We start from the raw sequence: 24,429 nt of genomic DNA on the forward strand, positions 1-24,429 counted from the left end.
CCTCCTCCCGAATCCTATTCCAACTAGGAAAGGGGGGAATCCTACTCCCGGAGGGAGTAGGACTCCTCCTGGCGCGCCCTCTCCTGGCCGGCCGCACCCCCCCCCTTTTGATCCTTTATATACGGAGGCAGGGAGCACCCCTAGAGACACAAGTTGATCCACGTGATCATATTCTTAGCCGTGTGCGGTGCCCCCTTCCACCATAGTCCTCGATAATATTGTAGCGGTGCTTAGGCGAAGCCCTGTGACGGTAGTACATCAAGATCGTGCTGACGGAAATCTTCCCCGACACTTTGCTGGATCGGAGTCCGGGGATCGTCATCGAGCTGAACGTGTGCTAGAACTCGGAGGTGTCGTAGTTTCAGTGCTTGATCGGTCGGGCCGTGAAGACGTACGACTACATCAACCACGTTGTGCTAACGCTTCCGTTGTCGATCTACAAGGGTACGTAGATTACACTCTCCCCTCTCGTTGCTATGCATCACCATGATCTTGCGTGTGCGTAGGAAATTTTTTGAAATTACTACGTTACCCAACAGTATGGACAAGGGAAGTATAACTCAGGAGCTCAGCAGAAACCTCGCCTAGCCCCAAACTCGGGAGGACTTGTTCATAACCATGGAGGTCACAACCACACTGGAGGAGGATCGCATAACCACAATGGTTCTAAGAATGGGAATGGGAACGGAACCAACAATAATCATAACCGCCCCAACCCAGCCACACCCACCAAAAGGGACTTAAGTCATGTTACTTGTTTCAAGTGCGGGAAGACTGGACACTACGCCACGGAGTGCCCTGAAGGAAAGAATGGAAATGGAAATGGGAGCGCTGGGAAGAAGCCAAATCCATTCAACAAAGGACAAGTGAACCACGTTAACGTGGAGGAGGTTGAAGAGCAGCCGGACGCGGTAATAGGTAAGTTTTTGGTAAGTCATTTACCGCTCTTGTTCTTTTCGATAATGGTGCATCGCATTCATACATATCAAGGGGATTCGTGGATAAGTTTAAACTACCAACCCAAACCTTTAGGACCCCTCTTTTAGTAAGTTCACCCGGAGCAGAGTATATGGCCAGCCGATGGTGTGACCAGATACCCTTAACCATTGGTACACATGTTTTTCCATCTGACCTAATTATCTTGGAGTCACAAGGATTGGATGTGATATTGGGTATGGACTAGATGTCAAAATTTGGAGGAAGCATTGACTGTGCTAGTAAGTCGATTTATCTCACCACCACGGAAGGAAAAGGATTAAGTATGTATCTAGGCATGTGCCTAGGAGGAGTCAAGTGAATGCCCTTACGGGAGTTGTTTAGGAGGAAGTGCATGTAGTGAAGGATTACCCGGATGTTTTTCCAGAGGAGTTACCAGGCATGCCACCGGATAGAGACATTGAGTTTTTGATAGAGTTGTTTCCAGGTACAGGACCAATATCCAAGAGACCCTATCGGATGCCCGCAAATGATCTGGAAGAAATTAAGAAACAGATCAAGGAATTATTGGAGAAAGGATACATCCGAAGAAGTTCATCACCTTGGGGAGCCCCGGTACTTTTGGTTGAGAAGAAGGATAAATCCCTGAGGATGGTTGTTGATTATCGAGCATTAAATGAAGTGACGATTAAGAACAAGTACCCACTACCGATGATCAATGATCTGTTTGATCAGTTGCAAGGAGCTAAAGTGTTTTCGAAGATCGATTTGCGATCGGGGTATCATCAGTTGAAGATACGAGAGAAGGACATACCGAAGACAGCATTCACAACACGATATGGATTATACGAGTACACGGTCATGTCATTTGGACTGAATAACGCCCCTGCCTATTTCATGAGCATGATGAACAAGGTGTTCATGGAGTATTTGGACAAGTTTGTTGTGGTATTTATTGATGATATTATGGTATACTCGAAGAACGAGGAGGAGCACAAGGAGCATTTGCACTTAGTTCTCAAGAAACTCAGGGAACACCAGTTGTATGCTAAGTTTAGCAAATGCGAATTTTGGTTGAAGGAAGTCGGGTTCCTTGGACATGTTATATCGGGAGAAGGTATAGCAGTAGACCCCAGCAAAATTCAGTCAGTCACTGAATGGTTGGCACCCGCTTCAGTTAGCGAGATCTGCAGTTTTCTTGGACTCGCGGGATACTACTGGAGATTCATCGAGAATTTTTCCAAGATTGCAAAGCCGATGACTGAACTGTTGAAGAAGGATACTAAGTTTAAATGGACAGAAGATTGCGAGGCAAGTTTCCAGGAATTGAAGAAACTTTTGACTACAGCGCCAGTACTAACACTGCCAGATATACATAAGGAGTTCCAAGTTACTGCGATGCCTCACGCTTAGGACTTGGATGTGTGCTTATGCAGGACGGGAGAGTTGTTTCGTATGCCTCACGACAACTAAAACCTCATGAGTTGAACTATGCCACACATGATTTGGAGTTAGCAGCCATAGTACATGCATTGAAGACCTGGAGACATTACCCTATTGGAAACCGTTGTGATGTGTACACGGACCATAAGAGTTTGAAGTACATTTTCACCCAGAAGGAACTGAACCTTAGACAGAGGAGATGGTTGGAACTTATAAAGGATTATGACATGAAACTACACTATCATCCAGGAAAGGCCAATGTCGTAGCAGACACTTTGAGCCGGAAGAGTTATGCTAATATCCTTGAAAGTAAGGGACTGCCGAAGGAATTAGCAGAGGACATCATGGAACTTCGATTGGAGATTGTTCCTAGAGGATTTATTGCAACAATGGAGGTCCAGTCGACATTGCTGGACAAGATTCGGGAAGCCCAGAAAGAGGACAAGGAGATTGCTGAGATAAAGGAGAAGATGAGCAAAGGAAAGGCCAAAGGTTTTCATGAAGATGAGCACGATACCCTATGGTTTGAGGACCGAGTTTATGTGCCCAATAACCAGGAGATCAGGAAGTTAATACTTCAAGAGGCCCATGACTCACCATACTCGATACACCCCGGAAACACCAAGATGTATTTGGATTTGAAGGAATGTTTCTGGTGGACCGGTATGAAGAAGGATATTGCCGAGTATGTAGCCGTATGTGATGTATGTCAGCGCGTGAAGGCAGAGCATCAGAAGCCAGCAGGACTGTTACAGCCTATGCCGATACCCGAATGGAAGTGGGATAAACTGGGCATGGACTTTATCACCGGATTGCCCAGGACCAAAGCAGGATACGATTCCATATGGGTAGTAGTTGATCGCTTGACCAAAGTAGCTCACTTCATCCCAGTGAAAACCACCTATACGAGTGCAAAGCTGGCCAAGATATATATGTCCAGGATAGTATGTCTGCATGGAGTTCCGAGGACCATCGTATCAGATCGAGGAACACAGTTTACCTCAAAGTTTTGGCACCAGTTGCACCAGACCTTGGGAACGAGATTGGAGTTTAGTACAGCATTTCACCCGCAGACGGATGGACAAACAGAGAGAGTCAACCAAATTTTGGAGGACATGTTGAGAGCCTGTGCGTTAGATTATGGATCTAGTTGGGATGACAATTTTCCATACGCAGAGTTTTCCTACAACAATAGCTATCAAGCCAGTTTGAAGATGGCACCGTTTGAAGCCCTGTATGGACGAAGGTGCAGAACACCGTTGATGTGGGACGAGGTAGGAGACCGACAGTTGTTTGGACCAGACTTGATCAAGGAGTCTGAGGAGAAGGTTAAATTGATTCGTGACAGACTGAAGATTGCTCAGTCCAGGCAGAAGAGTTATGCTGACTCAAAACGCAAGGAGGTAACCTATGAAATTGGAGACCGAGCATATCTGCGAGTGTCACCCTTGCGAGGAGTGAAACATTTTGGAGTTAAGGGAAAGTTAGCCCCGAGATTTGTAGGACCGTATCGTATTTTGGAACAGATGGGAGAAGTTGCCTACAAGTTGGAGTTACCCGAAGGACTGTGAGGAGTTCATGACATGTTTCACGTTTCACAGCTGAAGAAGTGTCATGCTGAGATGGCAGATATACCGCTAAGAGATACAGTACCCCTGGAGGCGATTCAGTTGGACAGTGATTTGACTTATGAGGAGAAACCAGTTAAGATTCTTGAGTTTGCCAGCAGAATCACCCGAAGTAAGGTTATCAAGTTGTGTAAAGTTCAGTGGAGCCACCATACCGAGGACGAAGCCACCTGGGAACGAGAGGATGATCTCCGCAAAGACCACCTACACCTATTTTCTAGCCAGCCCGAATCTCGAGGGCGAGATTCATCTTAAGGGGGGTAGGTTTGTAACATCCCAAATTTTCAATTTGGAATGTTATACATTAGATCATCATTGCATATCATGTTTTATTGCTTTTCCGTTCCGTAATCCTCGAAATCCTAAGCAACTCAAGGACCCTCAGAGAGAGTTGGGGATTTCCCGGTTTTCATATTTGATTCTTTTATCAAATTTTGAAACGAGGATTTTGGTTTTAATTATTTTTCTCTCCGAAAATATTTCATATTAAAATACAAGAGAGGAGATAATATGACTTCTCCAAAATAAATGAAGTATTGGAGGAAAAATACTAAAATCAAATATTTGTTCCATTTGGATTTTATTGCAATTTTGTTTGCATTAGAAAAATTGCGCGTTTTCAAAATTGCATTTTAGGGCCAAGAAAATGTTCATCTCGTTCTAAATATTTTATTTAGATGGTGAAAATTTATTTTGGCATTTTTAGTTTTTTTATTTATTTTTCTAGGATTTTATTTCGGTCGGCGAAATTATTATTTTAAAAAAAAACAAAAGTTCCCGCGCCCGACTGGGCCTAAGGCCCAGCCGAGCCAGGCCGCCACCGCCGCCTTCCCTGCGTGCGTGCCACCGCCGCCGACTCAGACAAGGAGTCCGAGCCGGACTCCACTCCACCACCGCCTTGACCCCTCCTCCAAGCCGCCCCGCCCCGCCCCTTTATATACGCCACCACCCCTCCCCAAACGCCACCGCCACCGCCGCTGCAGCCACCGCCGCGCCGCCTAGCCCCGCCGCCCGCGCCGCGCCTAGCCGCCGCCGCCGCCGCCCCCGCGAGCCGCCGCTCCGCCGCCGCACCTCGCCTCGCCGGACCCCTCGCCGGAGGTAGTCGCCGGACTCCGTCGCCGATTTTTTTTATAAAACCATTCGGTTTTTTTTGAAACCCTAGATCCATTTTTTTCGGATTCGCCGGTTTTTCTCGGTTCTTCTAGTTAGCGTACGTTCGTCCGAACATTCGTGTTAACGAACGGTTCTTCGCCCGTTAGATACAGCTAACGAACGCTCGTTCGTTAGTCTGTTCGTCATTTTTCTTTTATCGGATTTAATCCGCGATTTTCTCTGATCGCTATTTCTGATCCGATCTTAGTTTCTGTTTATATTTTCGCTCGTTAGTCGGAATCAGGCGATTCAAGCGCCTAGAGTTTCCTCTCGAAACCCTCTTTCCGTTTAACCAACTCAAACAAGTTTTCTCTACTGTAAAATTTGACCTAGTTTCAGATTAGTAAATGAAGCTTCTTTCTTTCGCCGTTTGAGTTTTGTTGCTTCATTTGATTTGATTCTTTTTGCGAACCATAGTTCTTAATTTGAACTTTCTCGTCAACCTCTTTTATTTGAGTTTTGCTTGTGCATCGTTGCTTGTTACTTATGTATGCTATTGTTTGCTTGCGATAGAACACCCGGAGTGCGAAGCGTGCTACTACGAGTCCCTGGGTTTCGCAGATCGTCAGCAAGGTAAGTAACACTTTGATCATACCCCTTTATCACCCAGTTTTTATGCATTAGTTCCAATCCTCAAACATTGCATGATTAGGATGTCATTAACTTGTGGGTTGGGAAGTAGTTGATGAGGTAGAACCTATTGCCCTGTTACATTCAAACCCTTGGGAGTTACTCTACGTGTTGCTTATATTACTATGCTATGCTATGCTCGTAGACGTGGTTTGGGTTTGAGTGAAATCTATGACAGATGCGAGATTGTTAAATTAATGGTTCAATTTAAGGTGGAAACTTAATCAAACAACTGGATGGATTGAGGCACCTGGAGTACCCAGTGTTGCCTGTATTTTTTTAGAAATCCCGGAGTACCCGTGTGATCTTCCTATGGACCGCCACCCAGGCTCAAAGGGAACTGAGATGATTCATTCTAGAAACTTCCGTGTGCAGCCACAAGCTATTATGGGCTCTAGCATAGTTGAGTAAGTTAAGTGAAGCTCTTGAAGAGGCAGATCAGCAGGTAGTGGGATGTAGGTTTGGTATGGTCTGTCCGGAGTAGAGAGTTAATGTTTCTGAAAGACTGTATCTCGGTCATCCGTTTCTCAAACACCCCGTAGTGCGAGAAATCCAACGGAGGAGATCGAGTCTTGTGGGGAAAAATGCGCAAACCTCTGCAGAGTGTACAATCTAATCATGGTTAGCCGTGTCCCCGGTTATGGACAATTCTTGAGTATCTAGTACTTGGGTTATCACATGTATCTCATCATGTTTAATTAATATTGTTGGGTTGTTAATCACTTTAATTGGGATTGAGTTGGAGGAACCTTCTCAATGATGTTTCAACTACCATGATAGTAAAAATTAAAATCTATTCATTTGTTGTAGGGAAAAATTGGCTTTTCGCAAAACTATAACCATAGAGCTTTCCACTAGCCAAATATGCATGTAGTGATAGCATTATTTTGTTCTTGCTCTACTGTGTTACTTTGCCAGCATATTCCATGTGCTGACCCATTTCGGGCTGCAACGTATTATGTTGCAGACTTTTCAGACAGGGAGTAAGGTACGTTAGGTCGTTGCCGTGCAGCTCAGCTATGTCGTTGGAGTTGATGGACTCACCTTATCTTCCAAGCCTTCCGCTGTTATCGTATTATATGGCCTTAAGCCATATTATTGTAATAAGTTCTCTCTTGAGACATTCGATGTAATAAGTGTGTGATTGCTACTCTGTTATAAATCCTTCGAGTACTGTGTGTGTCAGCATTACCGATCCAGGGATGACACTGAAGCACAGAGATTTGACCATCTGAGGTCGGGTCGCTACACTAAGCTAACGGAATGGGTCATGTCAATCACATCATTCTCCTAATGATGTGATCCCGTTAATTAAATGAAAACTCATGTCTATGGTTAGAAAACTTAACCATCTTTGATCAACGAGCTAGTCAAGTAGAGGCATATTAGTGACACTCTGTTTGTCTATGTATTCACACATGTATTATGTTTCCGGTTAATACAATGCTACTATGAATAATAAACATTTATCATGATATAAGGAAATAAATAATAACTTTATTATTGCCTCTAGGGCATATTTCTTTCAAAGAATTCTGTCAAGGGTGGTCAATGTTTGGTCGCATGGGAATATGTTTCTTTGCCTAGATACGCCGGTGGGCTGGGAGTTCGGAACCTTGTGGCACACAATAATGCACTGTTATGCAAGTTCACTGCCAGGGTTCTACAAAACTCCGATGTCCCCTGCTATCAGTGGTTCGCCCATCGGTACTGCTATACTCGCATACCACATGGCTCAGCCAGCAGAGACACTGCTATTTGGAAGGGCTTCAAGGAATGCATTTCCCTGGTTATGGCCTCGACGTATTGCTCTCTCGATGGTGGCAAGATGATCTCTTTCTGGCATCATAAGTGGCTAGGGGTCGGCCGCCTTCGCTTCGTCCTACCAGTCTTGTACTCATATGCAAGGGATAGTCGTTGCTCCGTCGCCTCTCAGTTTGACAATGGCCGCTGGGTTGTCCAGTTGCATCCTAACCTATCAAGCTCAGCGGTTCAAGAGCTACGTCGCCTCAATTCTTTCCTGTTGGACGTGCTGCCCAATTTGGCTCACCCAGACCTTCGTCGAACCGCCATCTGCAACAAAGAGGTCAGTACCGCGTACATCTACGGGTTACTGAATTTCAGAGGCGTGTCTTGCACATTCGCGCATTGGATCTGGGATCCTATCATCCCTCTCAAATATCGGATTTTTCTTTGGCTCGCTTTTCGGGGCGGCTCAACACACGGGACAATATGACAAAGAAGAAGTGGTACCCAGTTGCTACTCACCCTGACTGCGATATCTGCCCAGCTACTGAGTCCATCAATCACATAGTTCTGCGTTGCGTACCGGCTGATGCAATTTGAAACAAGTTGAGTGTGGCTAGCCATGCCTCCTGCTCCCCGGACATTCTGGCGTTTGTGCAACAACTCCATTTCTATTGGCCTTCTACTAGGGAAGTGCATGTTCTTTTTGCTGCTTGTGCCGTCACATTATGGCACGCCAGAAACGACAGGGTATTCCATTTCAAGCGTTGGTCGCCCTCTTATACCAGACAATATGCAGTCCAACTCTTATCCCTTTGGATGAACAGGGCTACACGCATGAAGGATATAGAGTATTTAGTTTCCTGAGTACATCAACTTAGTTCCTAGCATAGATATTTAACTCATGCCATGTACTTTCTTCCGACCCCCCCTATTTTTCTTTTCCGAGGCAACTTATGGCCTCTGCACCACGGTGTGTAACATAAGTTTCATGTAATTGACCTTTGGTTATCATGTTGTGGCTGTTTTAAAATGCATAAGGTAGAACGAGATCTACCTTTTATTTATAAAAAAACGAGTCTAAACCGTCACGGCATCACATATTCCAAGCAGCAGCCGTAGTCGAACCCAACTCCAACAATCATGTCGGCCGAACATGCATCCACGCAGATTATCTTTTGTTCAATCCAAAACTGTACATGCATGCAAGCCATGGACCACCGTGCCTGTGCACTAGTCCGAACCGGCCCTACATGCATACAAAAGGAAACTCACAAAATTCAATTTGTACACGTATCACAACCGGTGGTTTCTCCATGGCATCCGTTGGACTCCTGAACAAACACGCCTATTTCCTTGCGTTGTACTTTGCGTGACGAGATCTGCTGCCGCACGTCGCAAACTGCCTCTTCGTGTACGCACAGCCTTGTATCGTAACCTTCCTTCTCTCGGTCCATGCATCTTGGAAAAAATTCGTCGCCGTATCCGACGAACAGCTCACCCCGTCACCTCTGACCTTGGTTCTCGCCAGTGATCTGTACTGCCCCGTCGCGCGTATTAACCCTACCGTAACAGTCGTCACCTCACGCATCATTCGTGCACGAGCTATGCTGTATCTTGGCTATCCACGTCGCCGACACAATCCGTCCATAGTGCCACGCCCCTTGTACAACACCGAGCGCACCATCTCGATGCTCTCACACTTCGATGTATCCGACCGCCCCCAACATCTGGTCGTGGGTCTGATCGCGAGCTGGATCCGTCGCCTCTACAACGTCTTCAACAACCACTACGCTGGTCCGATCGCCACGTCTAGCCGATCCTTACCACCACAACGCATCGACGGTCCAGGCCTCCTGCCCGAAGTGTCCGACACCACCAACTGCATCCGCGATGCCGCCATGCTCCACCTTGCACCAAACGGACGTTCCATGGCACCCGTCGAGCATGATCCTCGTACCTCCGGATAATCTTTCGCATAGCCTTCTCGCAACCTTGCTCATGATACCACTTGCTAGAATAAAACGCTAATGCAAAATCATAGACGACGCATCGATGCACGATATTTGTTAACGAGATTCACCAATATGGCTACATCTCCGGGGCATGACTACGGGCGCTCCTCCCCAAGATATCACAACACCGACCGACCGGGCGCCGGCATAAGTCATCGGCTCCCCGCATACCCGTTACTATCAAGTCGTCATGGGTTATAACGTGTGGTGCCCCTCCGTATATAAAAGGCCTCGGATACAACGTGTCCGACTCCTACACAACTCTTACCTAACCACACCAATTACAACTCCAAGACCATGTAACCCCTTGCGTACATAATATTCGACAGAATATAACAGCACCGACGACCACTTCGGTGTTGCACCTCTTGGCCATTCGTGGTGGTCGGAGGTGTGATGGTGTGCGGCGGCCGGTGGATGTGTTAGAAAGGATGAGGACTGTGCAGGGTAGGGTTTACGGAGAAGAAGTCTGATCGGCTTTAAAGTCAGGATAGGCTTCTCGATCGTTGCGCCATCATAAATGTGAATAGGCCGATTTGCCGGAGTGAATGCGAGGCCGAAGCAGACGCGGCCGAAAAAGGTTATGAATGGGCATGACGCTTCGAAGTTCGACATGACAACGTCCTGACTCCCCCAAACCTCCCTGTTTGATGCCAGTTTACGGGTGATGTGAACAAATTTGATAACCACGATATCCAACCCAAAGTGTCCTGACCATCCGCTTTAGACATTGACGGTCGATTTGGATTTGGAGAGATCAGATTTTTGAGTTACCCTAATTGGCTAATTGCAAAAATGTCCCTACAAGTTTTTCTCCGCGCACCTTACAATTTTGACTGAGAAAAAAACTCATTAAACCCCCGCGCCGCTCCGATCTTCTTTTCCGGCGACGGCGGCGGTGGAGGCGGCGGTGGCAGTTTTGCTTCGCTCCTCCTTGGTCTGAGGATCTCCACCCCAAGGTATTCTTCTTTCAAATACTCCTCCGTTACTGCAGTGGCGTGGAGTGAAGATCTATCCCAACATGGGTTAATTCCTTGGAATTGTCGCTGACGAAACCTAGCTTGGATTTTGCGTAATGAAACCCTAGCATTGATTGTCCTGGGTTGATTCTCCTTTACTGCAGCAAATTTGATCCAAATTCCTCTTCTCCTTTTCAGTTTGTGCAGGATTTGGTTGCCGTGCGGTGGTCGGCTGGCTAGGGCAGGCGGCGGGACCGGTCTCCTCTCTCATGCAGAATCGAGTACATCCTGCCGGAGCCTCGTCCTCTGCCTCCAGCGGCGGAGACGGCTCTGGTTCAGGCTTCTGCCTCAGTGATATAAGTCAGTTTTCTTCTGTCAACCCCTTCACATCATCTATGAACTCGTGTCAATGAATCTGGTACAACCGTACAATGCCATATTGCAGTGGAAATCGAAGCTGGCAGCGGGGGAGACCACAAAGCACCGGGCTCCCCGAGGTCCAAGCATTCCGCTACCGAGCAGAGACGTCGCTGCAAAATCAATGAGAGGCAAGCCCCCAACTGCCCACCCTAGCCAATCCATTATGAACTATATTATTCTTTCTGCGATATTACCCCCTATCTACCAATAACTGTTAGCATTACTAACTGCAATGCAGATTTCAGATACTCCGTGATCTTGTACCACAAAGTGACCAGAAGAGAGATAAGGCCACATTCCTTTTGGAGGTCCTTGTTTTCTTCCCTTTCTCATCACTCCCTTTCCCCTATTTCGATAAGGATACCTGTGTCTATACTCCAGTGCACATAAGCAGTTGTTATCCTCTGCAGGTGATTGAATATGTCAAATTCTTACAAGAAAAGGTACAAAACCATGAAGCATGTGCTGGTGGAGACTGGAACCAAGAAAATACAAAATTGGCGCCTTGGGTAATCCACATTTCACTGTCCTCCCGTATTCATTACATAAGCGTGCCTGCTATTTGCTTTGTCATGACAGTCAAATTTGTATGTGAAAGAATTATATGAAAATATCATATGTGGCAGCCTAAATAAAGATTAACATGACAGCCATTACAATTTGCACCACTAAAGCATTAACAGAAATTATAGATTATTTCGAATTTACTTTCCAGTACACATTCAGGAGAATTTGTCCGGTTCGTTTATTAGATCTGCAACTAGCAACTTATTTCATTGCTGTTCACTGGAAATCTCTATCTCTGAAATCCTATGCAGCCGAGTAGAAAGTTCTACCATAGAATTTCCATGATGGAAAGTGTGCAAAGGTGAAGTTCACTATAATTTAGCACCGCAAATCTTTTGAATTTTGTCAGTAAGTCGCGACTAACGTTCACCGTAGGTATATGCACAATGATTCAGTCATAGGTAATTAACCGAATTCTTCTGTTTGGAAAAAAACAGTAAACCGATAATAGTAACTCACACATTATGTTATGATTATGGCTGTCATATTTTACTCCTTGTGCTCAAGAATATACACTGCTGAACAGCGGCGCAGTATCTCATATTTAACTTCTGATATGTTAGTTGAAATCAAATATTGTCGTGTTAAGAAAGAAAATCTGGCCAAATCTGATGTTATCATTTCCATGCAGTCAATAATTGGAAATTTTATATTAGTTGTTAAAGTTAGGGATGTTTCACTGCACTCTTTCTAGGTAAGTTTCTGAACAGATGGATTAGTAGCGTTCAGCAATGCCTGGTGTTGAAACCTTAAAATTATTGAAATAACATGTTATATTATAACAGAGTAGCAACCGAGTACCAGTTGACCTCATGCCAGGTGTAGCAGCACCCACAACAAAAAATTGCTCTGCTGGGAACTTTCTGGACAACAGTATCCCCACCATGCCAGAAATGCTGCAAAATGCTGAAACGGTAGTAGAACCAGCCAAGTTAAATGCAGGTATACGTAGATAATATAGTCTGTGTGAGTTGTTAGCCTTTTAGATTGTACTATTCAACAATGAGTGCTAATTGCTCTCCTTTTTCTCTCAGATATTATAGAATCACAGTACCAGTCCCAATGGCAAGAGCTTCCATGTCCAGCGGATTGCCTTGTGGACAGTGAAATGAGCAATGAAAAAGAAGAATTGACTATAGATGAGGGTACCATAACTGTTTCCAGCATGTACTCCCAAAAGTATGTTTCTAGCCTTCGCAAAATTCTGTGAAATTTTCCTTACTGATAATTGCTACTAGTAGTTTTAGAGTTACTGGAACGAAGAAAGGGATTGCTATCGTTTATGGTACATATAATGTTAACTGCAAAAGATTTCTCAACTTGTTCTTGCCTGATATTTTATGCATTTCTTCATACTCCAGTGTGTGTATGATGGAAAAAGTGTATGTAAATGTATAAATATTTACCCTAGTCGCCTCTGATGCCCCAATACAAGGTTTCATATCCGTATCTGATACCTATATCGAATACTCCCTCCGTTCCTAAATATAATTCTTTTTAGAGATTCCAATATGGACTACATACGGAGCAAAATGAGTGAATCTACACTCTAAAATACGTCTATATACATCCGTATGTAGTTCATGTTGAAATCTCTAAAAAGACTTATATTTAAGAACGAAGGGAGTACATGTTATGCCATGGATACACTTGGATACATGTCCACCCAGTATTGGGTTGGGCAAAATACACACATGTTATTCACTGCAGTTCATAAGAAGTGATTCCGTATGTTTGCATCTTTTTGTTAACCTTGAGGATGGAATTATCTTCGTCATCCATTTAGATACATTTTCTTTTCTGATCAATTGCTCTGCATTTGGTATTCCTACATGTTCTTTTGACATTCATCTTGAACAGCTTTGACTCACTCAACTATTATTTGTAATTCTTCTTGAACAGCCTATTTACGGCTTTGACTAATGCAATGGAAAATTTGGGCATCGATTTGTCACAAGCCAGTGTCACCGTGCACGTCAATCTGGGCAGGAGAGCAATTTCCAGGTCTAATAATATATCCAGTGCAAAGGTGGAAGCTCTCAATCTACTCATGAATATTTAACTGAAATAATTTGAAATGTGTCTATCATGGAATATATTTATTTAGCATCTTGCAAAAAAATACTAATAAGAAAGGAGTCGTGATTACCAGCCTAACTTTGTTCTTAACCACAATATGGTCCATGATTAATACAGTGGCACATGTGACACACTTAGAATCTGGACCTTAGAAACACAAACTGTACTCTGTATTACAGAGTATTTATGTTTTTGTAAAACGGCAGTATAATAGAGGTGGCAAATAGTAGGTTCTTGCTATTACAAAAATCAATTAACTTGTAATTTTTTATTGAAGACGGATTTGCGTTATGCAAACGCTGTCCATTTTTACTTTACTACTGGCTGTTTGCTAATGCCCTTCTGTATGTCAAATTTTGTGGTAGGTGCATACTAATAATAAAATTGATCATGTGCTTTCCATAAACGGAATTGTAACTACAGTTAATCATATTTTTTTTGTTCAATGATGCCCATTATTCATTCAAGTACTCTCCTGATCTTATTTCTTTAAATGGGAGCAGAAAGACATGCCAGCCGCAAACTAAATCATACAAGGTGCTGGGCAGGCCAAAAGCTGTTAGGAATCTGAGGAAGCGTCGAAGAGGCAGTCTAGTAGGAGTCATTCCTGGATCTCAACTTGCTTTTATGGATAAACCCTTTCTGCTATATCTTCCCGTGGCCCTCCCTTATCCTCGTTGAGTGTAAATTAAATTATTATTTTTGAAAGCACACTATCTTATGTGTACATTTGTTATATATGATGTGGTTAGCTGATTGTCGGTCTGTGGAAACTACAGCCTACCCCGTCTCAGAAGAAGGAAAAACTGCAATATATCTTTTTGTTGAGTATCAAAAAACTAGGAGTACAACATATTATGAGAGCTCTTTCCCCTGCCTCCCTACACGACACCCACGGTTACAACATACCAACAAAAAATGTTTTCTGGCTAGCGGCAAAGTTATGTGAAATTTGTCCAAATGATAGATTTTGCAACATGCCTGAATCGGCAGCAGAACATGAGTGCACGACCCATGGGTCCTGAGGGCTACCAAAATGCCGAGAAACACCACACCCATATGGCTACAGCCCCAGAAACAAGCGAAAACCTCAGAATTTGATATTGCCCGAATCAGCACCAGACCAAGGCCCTCATGTAATGACGATCGCAAAAAGTGTCTGAGATTCCTAAAAACCATAGGCTATTACAACCACGATTACGATCAAATTCTCAAGACTCAGCAACCTACCGAACCGGCACAAAAGATCGTGACCAACAGGTGATGGCAACTAAAACTACATCCATATTTACAAGCAAACTACCTCTCCGACATCTCACTGTATCATCTCCATCTGTAACACGGCCTCTTCGCTTCCTGATGCCGACTGTTGTTATGTTTAAACCTAACTACTATAGAAAACTGAGTTGCAAGGAGAAGGGCCTTCAGCTGTTGTCAGTGTAGTCTTGCAGCCTCTGCCCGATAATATAGCGCTCATCCCTGATAGAATCGTGGAGTTTCACCAGGACACCCCAGAATACCTTGGCAAGGTAGCAGAGCGCATATAAGGCGAGGCTGCCCAGCCATGCGAAATGGTACACCGTCGAGTTCACCGCAGCAGAGTAGCCAAACCTTGGGAAAAGGCCCTTCGCAAGCACATAAGGAACACACAGAACAATCACTAGCTTCATGGTGATAGGCATCAATATATCTTGCAAGACCCACTTTGCCCTCAACCCTGCAAAGCCATCATCCTTTGCCCGAGTAAGCTTCCAGTCCCATCTTCCATCAATGAAATGAGCCAGGAAAGGCGCGTCCCTTGTCCAATGAGCCTTCAACAATGGTAACAAAAATATCTAATTAGAATAACCTGGCAAATTACCAGCAAACTACTACATTAAGTAACCATGTGCCCATTGCAAGATCAGTCAGAATAGAAACTCAGCCATCATTGGGCAGATATTGGCAATTGATACTTGATAGCATGCCTGAGGCGGCACGGGAGACGAATTAAATATTGCAGGCTTTCTCAATGGGAAGAGTCAATTACAAAAATATTGTGACTAATAACAACAAAACAGCTTTGCAAATGAGATGGACTAAAATAAAATATGCACTGTTCATTTTGATAATTCGCTTTAGCAAGGAAACTATGCATTTTGCAACTGGTACACTTTTGGTGTCATGTACTCCCTCCTTTCCAAAATACTTGTCATGGTTTTAGTTCGAATTAAAACTACGACAAGCATTTTAGAACGGAGGGAGTAGCAAATTTTCCCAAATAATTGCGATCGCCTGATTATGCCAAGTATGGTGCATACATGATGAATACAAGTTAAGTCATCAGAAAAGTGACAAGATAAGTTGCATCTCACCAAATTAGTCCAGAATTTCAGCAATAGCATCCCCAGGAACCAAATGCTGAAGAAGTCTAGAACTGGAATGTCATCAGATGGCACAATGAAGGGTGACATCACCAGAAAATCAACCAGGAACTTGAAGGGTGATATCAGGAGAAAATCAACCAGCAATCCTATTAGAATGGGAATGATAACAATCTGGCAACAAACAACAAGTTACTGAACTGTTTTATCAAAATAAAATAAAAATGAAACCACCTCAATTAAAATGCTCACCCATATGAACAAAAGAGGAGAGCTCTTCAGAGCAGTTATACCCCACTTGCAGATAACAGAAGCTAGAAGGCATGTTCTCCCAGATGTCATGTAGACAAATGAATCTCTAGAGGCGGCAATAATAGTTGATATGGTGCAAAATCCAACAGCAAACGCAAACAGATCTAAAAGAAAGATTACCCAAGTAAGCCCAAATAAGATGAATAACATAAACAAACATTCACTTCATTTACAGAGGAATTTCAGTGATCATCTCTGAGCAATTATTACCATTGGACTTCAATCCACCTGCTACTGGCAGCTGAGGGATGGCCAACAATAATGCACGCCCAACTGAGATTGGAAAGATAAGCACAACAGTGTTGAGTATCACAACAGTCAACCATGCTAGCACTACAAGTAGTGTCATTCGAACTGCAACAGATCTCCTGTTACAATGTGTAAGAAGGGTAAATATCTTCTAGAAAAATTGTGCAGCCAACATCTTGAGTTTGCAAAACATTAATTAGTTGAATGGTAAAAAAATGAGCAGGCAAGTATAGGAAATAAAAACGAGATTAGAAAAAGAATTCAAAGAAAATATAATTTATTTTGACTGAAGACTAAAATTGCCGTACTGAAGATGCAACAATGGTACGCATATTTGTTTCTTGAAGTCAATGTTCAGGATATCGGTAACTGGTACCATATCAGTTGGGTGCTGGGTAGGGATTAAACGGTGAATCAGCCATTTAACTAAATTTATCGGTAACCCATTTATCAGGAGGTCAACTAGGGCCATATCAATACATCCTAGGCTATATAGCAACATGCAATGTACTAAGTATCTAAATATGCAATCCTAGGCTACATAGCAACAAGGAAATTGTTGCCTTGATGTTCTGATGTTGCAGCCGATCTGGAAGGCCATAAACCTGAACATTGAAACATAGGGAGGGAACGGGCCAGTTTTGGGCTAAAAAAGGCCTAGCAGTTAATTGACCCAGCCAATAATTCAGCCTGACAACTGATAAATCGGCTTGTCAGACAAATTAACTGGACCTACAAGTTAATGGCTCGAATAGCGCGTTCTCATATCGGGAGGGGTCCGAATAGCAGTTAACTGACCTATATTTGGAACAGTGTTTGAAGTATTGTTTTTACATGATCCATAGTGCCCATATGGAAGTAATGTCAGACAGTACAACCATATATGGATCTCACTTCAATATTTGATCCAGTTTGTACAAGTTTGAGGATCCAAATATTCGATTACCAGTTCTGTGGCATACTAGAACCACCTATGCAATGTTTAACCCCCAAAAGATGGAAATTCCTGTGACGAGACACATTTGGGAAGATATATACCGAGATTGGGTACCCTCTTCATTCTAAAGATAAAAGTGTGCAAAAAGAACAAACACCAACACTACTGCCTAACCACCAGAATGCATGTATCTTAAATGAATAGTCAACAATGAAATCATAAAGAAATAAAATTAGATCATATTAGAGAATGGGTGTGGGAGCATCAGGTTACAAATAGTGCAGAATGTACAGTCCCTTGAGTGAACAAAAATATGGGAGTTTACCTATTAGCCATAGCTTCGTAAGTGCTGCCATACTGGTCATTTGGTGCGACACTATTACTAACCTCATGTCCAGATGCTCCGTCAGGCTGGACAATCAACAAATCTAATAGACCAAGAGCTTGTCCAGTAGTGGCAAACCAATTTCGCAGTATCTTCTCCACCAGTTTGCGAGGTTGAAGGTATTTGAGTGTATTGCAAATGAGAAACCTCAGAAGGACAATGCCAGAAAGTAACTCTGCGTAGGTCCGTGGCGCTTGCCAAAATGATGTGCCCTTAGTAGGTGGATCGAAGTAGCTACAGTTCATAATATTAAAATAAATGCGTTGAATCACCAAAGACTGGCAGATGCATAAGATGAAGAAGAAAAAAGAATACTTACATGATATCTAATGGGAACAACTTAGGTGCCAATCCACCAGCGATTTGAACAGGAACAAGAAAGACCATACCAACATTGATAATGCCAACAAAAAGACGAGGAAGCTTCTTGAAAGAGATAATATAGAATGGTTCGCGCATGCATGGTTTCACATTATGCTCTTCAGCAAGATGGAAAAATGGAGTACTAACTCCTGGCCTCAGTATCTATTCACAAGCAAACAAAAAAATTACTGTTACACCCCTGAAACATATACTGCATGCACTACGAAATGATGAGACCACAAATACAGTACGATAAATACCGGGCGAAGAAGACTGGACAATTTGGAGCGTAGTATCAAAAAGATGCATCCAGTAAGCCAATGTAGAGTAATAGAAGAAAAGGATGAAGCCCACAGAAGTTTGAACCTTTGATGTATTGTTGCACCAAACATTTTCGAAGTACAGATATCAAGAGACCAGCCAAAGAGCAAGGGGAATACTATAATCATGTTTATGACATTAAGAGAAAAGTTGGCAAAAGTGATCAAATTTGCGATCCCTCTGAAGAACATCTGGCAGAGAGAGAATGTCTTGCGGATCATTACATGTATACGATGCAGCCATCTAAAGGGGCTCAACAACCAGCATGTCCCATCAGCCAAGATCTTGAAGAAAATGGCAATCAGAAGTCGCTCTCCCCTCGAGTATTGATGGAAAGTATGCATCCCACCAAAAGTTACACCCAGTGAAAAGATAAATCCATATCCAATTAAAAGGATATAAGCTGTTGAAGTGTATGAGTTGACATCATCCACATTTCCAAAATTGAAACACGAAACGCACCATAGGATTATCCTTCCCAACGTGAAGGGAACAAAACCAAACATGAAAGCAATGCCTATGTCAACTATTACCACCTGAATAGAAAATGATTTAGTTAGAATTTTCCGCAATTAAGTATATTAAAAAAGATAAGCAGAAGATATCTGAAGCCTCCATCCTACAAAAGCAATAAAGCATCCACATGTGGTGTTGAAGCATTGTCCAAAAATGTTAATTAAAACCATGGTGGAACTAGCCCAACAAGGTAACAAAAGCTACAGCAACAACACAATGATTAAAGCACCAAGGAGGACAAGGTTAGCCACTCATGGAGGTGCACTCAAAATAATGGCCTAAGAAATCCTAAACCTACATATTAGGAATAGTCATCCAAGTCATCCAACATTGCACTTTCTACGCCTCCAGGGTCCAGACTGATGGACAGCAAACCATATTGATGATGTCTCGCCCAATTGCAGGGTAGGAAAAAGGTAAAGAACTGAACGCCATCCAGTTTTACAAAAGAACTCGTACTATTTTGGTCCATGTGATGACCAAATCATTTAAGTTTTGCTGTTACTCGCAATAGCCAGGACCGTAAGCGGCATCTTCCCTTTGAACTGAAGTTATACTCTACTATGACCAGTATTAAGCAAAACCATGACAAGATGTGCTTAATCTCTAGAATATAACTTCATTAATCAGTGCTCTACTTCTGCAGGTAGAATGTAGAATCCTCCCATCACAGTAAACAAGAAACAGTAGTTGGTGTTGGATGAAAAAACCCTTAATGCCAGGCTCTTGTGAATTAGAATTTGCTTCTCTACTTAGTCATAAGATGTGCAAAGCTTGTGGACGTTCCCTCAGAAAAGGAAAACGATAAATGTACAGTCAGAGGACAGTGGGGAGATCAAAGCAAGAAGCGTACCATCAAGGAAGCTTCCACAGTATGCAGCGCAAGGACTTGCAGGCTATCCAATCCCCCAAATCTGTTTTGAAGGTGAGTTTCCAGGCGAGCAACCCAGAGAGCAAATGGAGCAACAGCATCAGCACCAATTCTGGCGAGCCCGTTAAGCTGTCTAAAATGGCCAAGGTCCCTGACGAAGGCTCTTCTGATAGAAACACAGGCGAATATGGTATCCACGGAAGGCATGAACCTGAACCTGTAGAACCCATCTGCAAAGAAGGAGGTGGCGGAGAGCCGGAGGGAGAGCAGGTGTCGCACTTGAGCAAAGCTCCTGGAGAGAGCGAGGCGCCATGTCCAGAGAGTGGTGACGGGCATGATGAATTCCCAGACGAGGACCGCGACGACGAGGGAGAGCAGCACGATAACCCAACCCATGACCTTGTTGGCCAAGCCGAGCATGAATTCGGAAAGGGGCAGCCTCGCAGGGGCGTTTGGAGCGTAGAGAGGGCTGATGGTGATCTCGCGGCTGCACACCTGATCGAAGGAGCAGAGGAACATGAGCATCGCGTCGAATTGGAACTCGAAGATTAAGCTAAGCGCGAACCACACAGCAACAGCATGAATCGAAATTAGCAAACAAGGGCATGGACCATTCATGGCGGATATGATCGATGCCGAGAGAGGGCAGGCGGAGGCGAAGACTAGAGGGATACCTCGCACCGGGATTGGCGGCTGGTGGCGAGCCATCGGAGGAGGCAGTCGTCGTGGACGAACCTGATGCTGCCGCTGCAGGCGCAGGGGCGGCGCAGAGGGCGATCCGCCTCGGCTGGGAAGCGGCAGATGCGGCACTGGTCCCCATCCTCGTCATCCGAGCCGTCCGCCGCGGAGGAGAGCGCGGTCTCCGGCGGAGGGACGGCGGCCATCCTCGGCGAAGCTTCCCTTGGTCTCTCCCCTCTCCCCTCCCCCTCTCGAAAGAAGACACCTTCCGTGCGCTCCTCTTTCTCTCGCTTCCTCGGCCGACACCCACCCTAGTTTGTCTTTATTGACTTGCTGCTGCTAACTCTCTCGTACTTTTTCTGAATCACACTTAGCATCTCCAGATCAGCTATAAATCGGTACCGCAAAAAACGTTTGAGGGATATACTGATTTACGGTATCGCGCAAACAATGACTGAACAGATCCTCTAAAACGATACTGCAAATTTAATAATAAAAACATCCGCGCCAGAAATTGTTGACGATCAAGCGGCAGTTCTTCATCACATCACACAAAGTTCTTCACACATGGCTAATTTTTGTGTTTTGACCTTTTTCGAAAAGTTTAGCCGGATCTGACCTCGGTTTGAAAGTTTTTCGAGATTTGAGCCTTTTTCCTATCGCCAGGGTCCTCGAAAGTAGGGTTGTAAAGGCTAGCACCAGAAGCCTAGGCGATAGCTCACTCATCCACGTCAATCCGAGTAAACGACAGACGTCTCCTGCGGCCCACCCTACCGCCAGAGTCCTAAGTGGTAGGCTATGCAACCCTACCGCTAAAGACCGGGGCGCGGGGCCCACCCACGAACTCCAGCCCCCATCTTCTCTCCCGCGACTGCGCCGCGTCGCCTAGCAATAGAGAGCCCCCCCCCCCTCCCCTCCTCTGATCTTCTTCGTCTCTTCACCATTTTTGCGAATCGATATGGCTCCAAAACGAGAAAAGTAAGCTCTCTCAATCCCTCCAATTAGTTTTAGTCAAAAAACATTCGATTCGATGCATTATTTGGTCCAAATAAACCCTATTTTCCTACTAGATTTTAATTTTGATTGATGCTAGGTTTGTTTAGCTTGATTCTATATGATGTATGGAGTTGAATATGAACTCTAGTAACTAGTTGGAGAGATTCTATGTAGTTTCCATATGAACCCTAGTTCATCACAAAATTAGTTGGAGATTCATTTTTTTAATGAATGGTCATATGATTGATGTTGGGGGGATTGTAATTGTCGGCGTTCTGGGAACGGGGGTACCCAGACTTGCCTGCCCGCGGCCCACAACGTGGCTCCACCGACGGCCTGGTATGGCCCACCTTCAGCGTCACCAACACAAGACCCTCGCGAGGGGCCAAGCTTCGCAAGGCGGACGACACCAAGACCTCCAGGAGGAGCGGCCTCCTCAGGCTGGCTCCTGAGGAGCGGAGATCTCTATGCAAGCTTTCCACCTCGTGAGGTTCAGATGACGCAAGCCATGACGACCAAGGCCAGGCGGGCGCCAGAGGGCGCAGTACAACAGTTTTCTCTTTGGTGCTAAGGAGGCAAGCGCAGGCACGGAGTCCCGATGAATCAGCCAAAGGTTTCCATTCTCATGCAACAAGGCCAAGACCCTCAGGACGGCAGGATGAAGGTCATCACCGAGCCCACCACGGCGTCACGACCAGAAGCTTTGCAGGCGAAGACCACCTTTTGTCAGGATAAGATGTACTAGTTGTTCCCCTTCGAATTTGGCCGTTGTGGGGATCCCTTCCCGCCTTCGTTTTGGGGGAAGAGGACCAAGGCCACTATAAATATAGCCTAGCTACTACCATAGAGGGGGATCGAATCCACTCCTCCCTCACCAGCTCACACCCACACAAGAACACACCTCGTGAGGTTGTTCTCCCACTGTACTAGTTCATCCTCAGCCCACCTCGAGGCTAATCCACCACAAAGTAGGAGTAGGGTTTTACACTGCAAGGAGGCCCCACCCTGGATAAACTGCCTTGTCTTGTTTCCTTCATGTTCATTGAGCCAGGCTGTGAGATCGGCGAGTAGGCAGGCTAGGGAGGTCGAGTTCTTCGCACGCACCCCAGAGTTCGAATCTATCCAAGGTCTGCGGAGCCGAGAATCTGACATTTGGCGCTAGGTAGGGGTGCGTTGAAGATTCGCCTCTCCGCTCGCCACACTCCACCACGCCGTTTGGCTCTCATGGCGGGCGTCGCTCCACCGACCGGACCGATGGGTGTGTTCGGGGGGGCCGTGGGTCTCAGAGCTTGGTGCAGTGGCCGCCCAAGTTCAGGCCGGAGCTGTCGCCTCATTACGACGGCGCGGCGGACCCGACGGGGTTTCTCCAGGCATACGCGGAGGCTGTTTTGGTGGCTGGCGGCAATGACAAGGCCATGGCAAACTGGCTACCCATGGCCCTCACGGGCGTGTCGCGCGCCTGGCTCATGGGCTTGCCGGAGTCTTCAATGGCCTCCTGGGAGGAGCTGCACGGACTTTTTATCACATGTTTCACGGCGCCAGCGCCTCATGCCGTTGCGGCCATCCTCGGCGGCTCACAAGCGTCGGCCTCGGACCGCCACGTCAAGCAGTTCTTTTGCCAAGTGGGCGCCGCCCACATACAGCGAGGAGCGCCACCAAGCGCCTATGGCCGACCTCACCTTCGACTCAAGGGACCACCCCGCAACCACGGCTGGTGCTGACACGCTCCCGATGCTCTGCACCCCCACCATTTGCAATGTGGCAGTCACCAGGTGTTGGGGAACGTAGTATTTCAAAATTTTTGCCTACGATCACGCAAGATCTATCTAGGAGAAGAATAGCAATGAGCGGGGAGAGTGTGTCCACGTACCCTCGTAGACCAAAAGCGGAAGCGTTTAGTAACGCGGTTGATGTAGTCGAACGTATTAGCGATCCAACCGATCCAAGTACCGAACGCACGACACCTCCGCGATATGCACACGTTCAACTCGGTGACGTGCCTCGAACTCTTGATCTAGTTGAGGCCGAGGGAGAGTTCCATCAGCACGATGGCATGGTGACGGTGATGATGAAGTTACCGGCGCAGGGCTTCGCCTAAGCACCACGACAATATGACCGAGGTGTAAAATTGTAGAGGGGGGCACCGCACACGGGTAAAGATCAACTTGTGTGTCTTTGGGGTGCCTCCCTTCCCCCGTATATAAAGGAGGGGAGGAGGAGGCCGACCAACAAGGGGCACACCAGGGAAAGGGGAGTCCTACTAGGACTCCAGTCCTAGTAGGATTCGACCCCACACTTTTTTCCTTCTACCGGAGGGGGAAAAGGGGAAGGAGAGGGAGTAGGAGAAGGAAAGGGGGGTGGCGCCCCCTTCCCAAGTCCAATTCGGCCTCCTCCCTTGTGGGGGGCGCACCAGCCCTTGTGGGCTGGTTAGCCTCCCTTCTATGGCCCATAAGGCCCATATCTTTCTCCGGGGGTTCCGGTAACCTCCTGGTACTCCGAAAAAATGCCTGAATCACCCGGAACCATTCCGATGTCCAAATGCAACGTTCCAATATATGAATCTTTACCCCTCGACCATTTCGAGACTCCTCGTCATGTCCGTGATCTCATCCAGGACTCCGAACAAACTTTGGTACATCAAATCACATAACTCATAATACAAATCATCATCGAACGTTAAGTGTGCGGACCCTATGGGTTCAAGAACTATGTAGACATGACCGAGACACATCTCCGGTCAATAACCAATAACAGAACCTGGATGCTCATATTGGCTCCTACATATTCTACGAAGATCTTTATCAGTCAAACCGCATAACAACATACATTGTTCCCTTTGTCATCGGTATGTTACTTGCCCGAG

The 24,429-nt window shown here is 45.4% G+C and overlaps 2 protein-coding genes across 3 annotated transcripts; one reads left to right on the forward strand and one right to left on the reverse strand.

Moving 5' to 3' along the window:
- The first annotated feature begins 10,275 nt into the window (after nt 1–10,275).
- Nucleotides 10,276–14,348, forward strand: LOC125523478 (transcription factor BIM2-like). 2 transcript variants are annotated; one of them, XM_048688513.1, is made up of 9 exons: nt 10,276–10,509; nt 10,708–10,869; nt 10,955–11,057; nt 11,168–11,237; nt 11,340–11,438; nt 12,282–12,438; nt 12,531–12,675; nt 13,399–13,525; nt 14,079–14,348. In XM_048688513.1, the coding sequence occupies exons 2-9, from the start codon at nt 10,779–10,781 to the stop codon at nt 14,100–14,102; spliced, it is 816 nt and encodes a 271-aa protein (XP_048544470.1). In that variant the 5' UTR covers nt 10,276–10,509; nt 10,708–10,778; the 3' UTR covers nt 14,103–14,348. The 2 variants fall into 2 exon arrangements, with proteins under 2 accessions (XP_048544470.1, XP_048544471.1); XM_048688514.1 differs by having other exon boundaries at nt 10,353–10,505; nt 10,713–10,869.
- Nucleotides 14,349–14,649: 301 nt separating this feature from the next.
- LOC125523477 (probable E3 ubiquitin ligase SUD1) lies at nt 14,650–20,877 on the reverse strand. The gene is made up of 9 exons (XM_048688512.1): nt 20,567–20,877; nt 19,875–20,387; nt 18,445–19,041; nt 18,141–18,346; nt 17,762–18,055; nt 16,461–16,618; nt 16,191–16,354; nt 15,930–16,112; nt 14,650–15,386 (listed from the first exon to the last, which is right to left on the reverse strand). The coding sequence occupies exons 1-9, from the start codon at nt 20,774–20,776 to the stop codon at nt 15,000–15,002; spliced, it is 2,712 nt and encodes a 903-aa protein (XP_048544469.1). The 5' UTR covers nt 20,777–20,877; the 3' UTR covers nt 14,650–14,999.
- Nucleotides 20,878–24,429: the final 3,552 nt, after the last annotated feature.

The sequence above is a fragment of the Triticum urartu genome, chromosome 7, assembly GCF_003073215.2.
Source record: "Triticum urartu cultivar G1812 chromosome 7, Tu2.1, whole genome shotgun sequence".
Classification (NCBI taxonomy): Eukaryota; Viridiplantae; Streptophyta; class Magnoliopsida; order Poales; family Poaceae; genus Triticum; species Triticum urartu.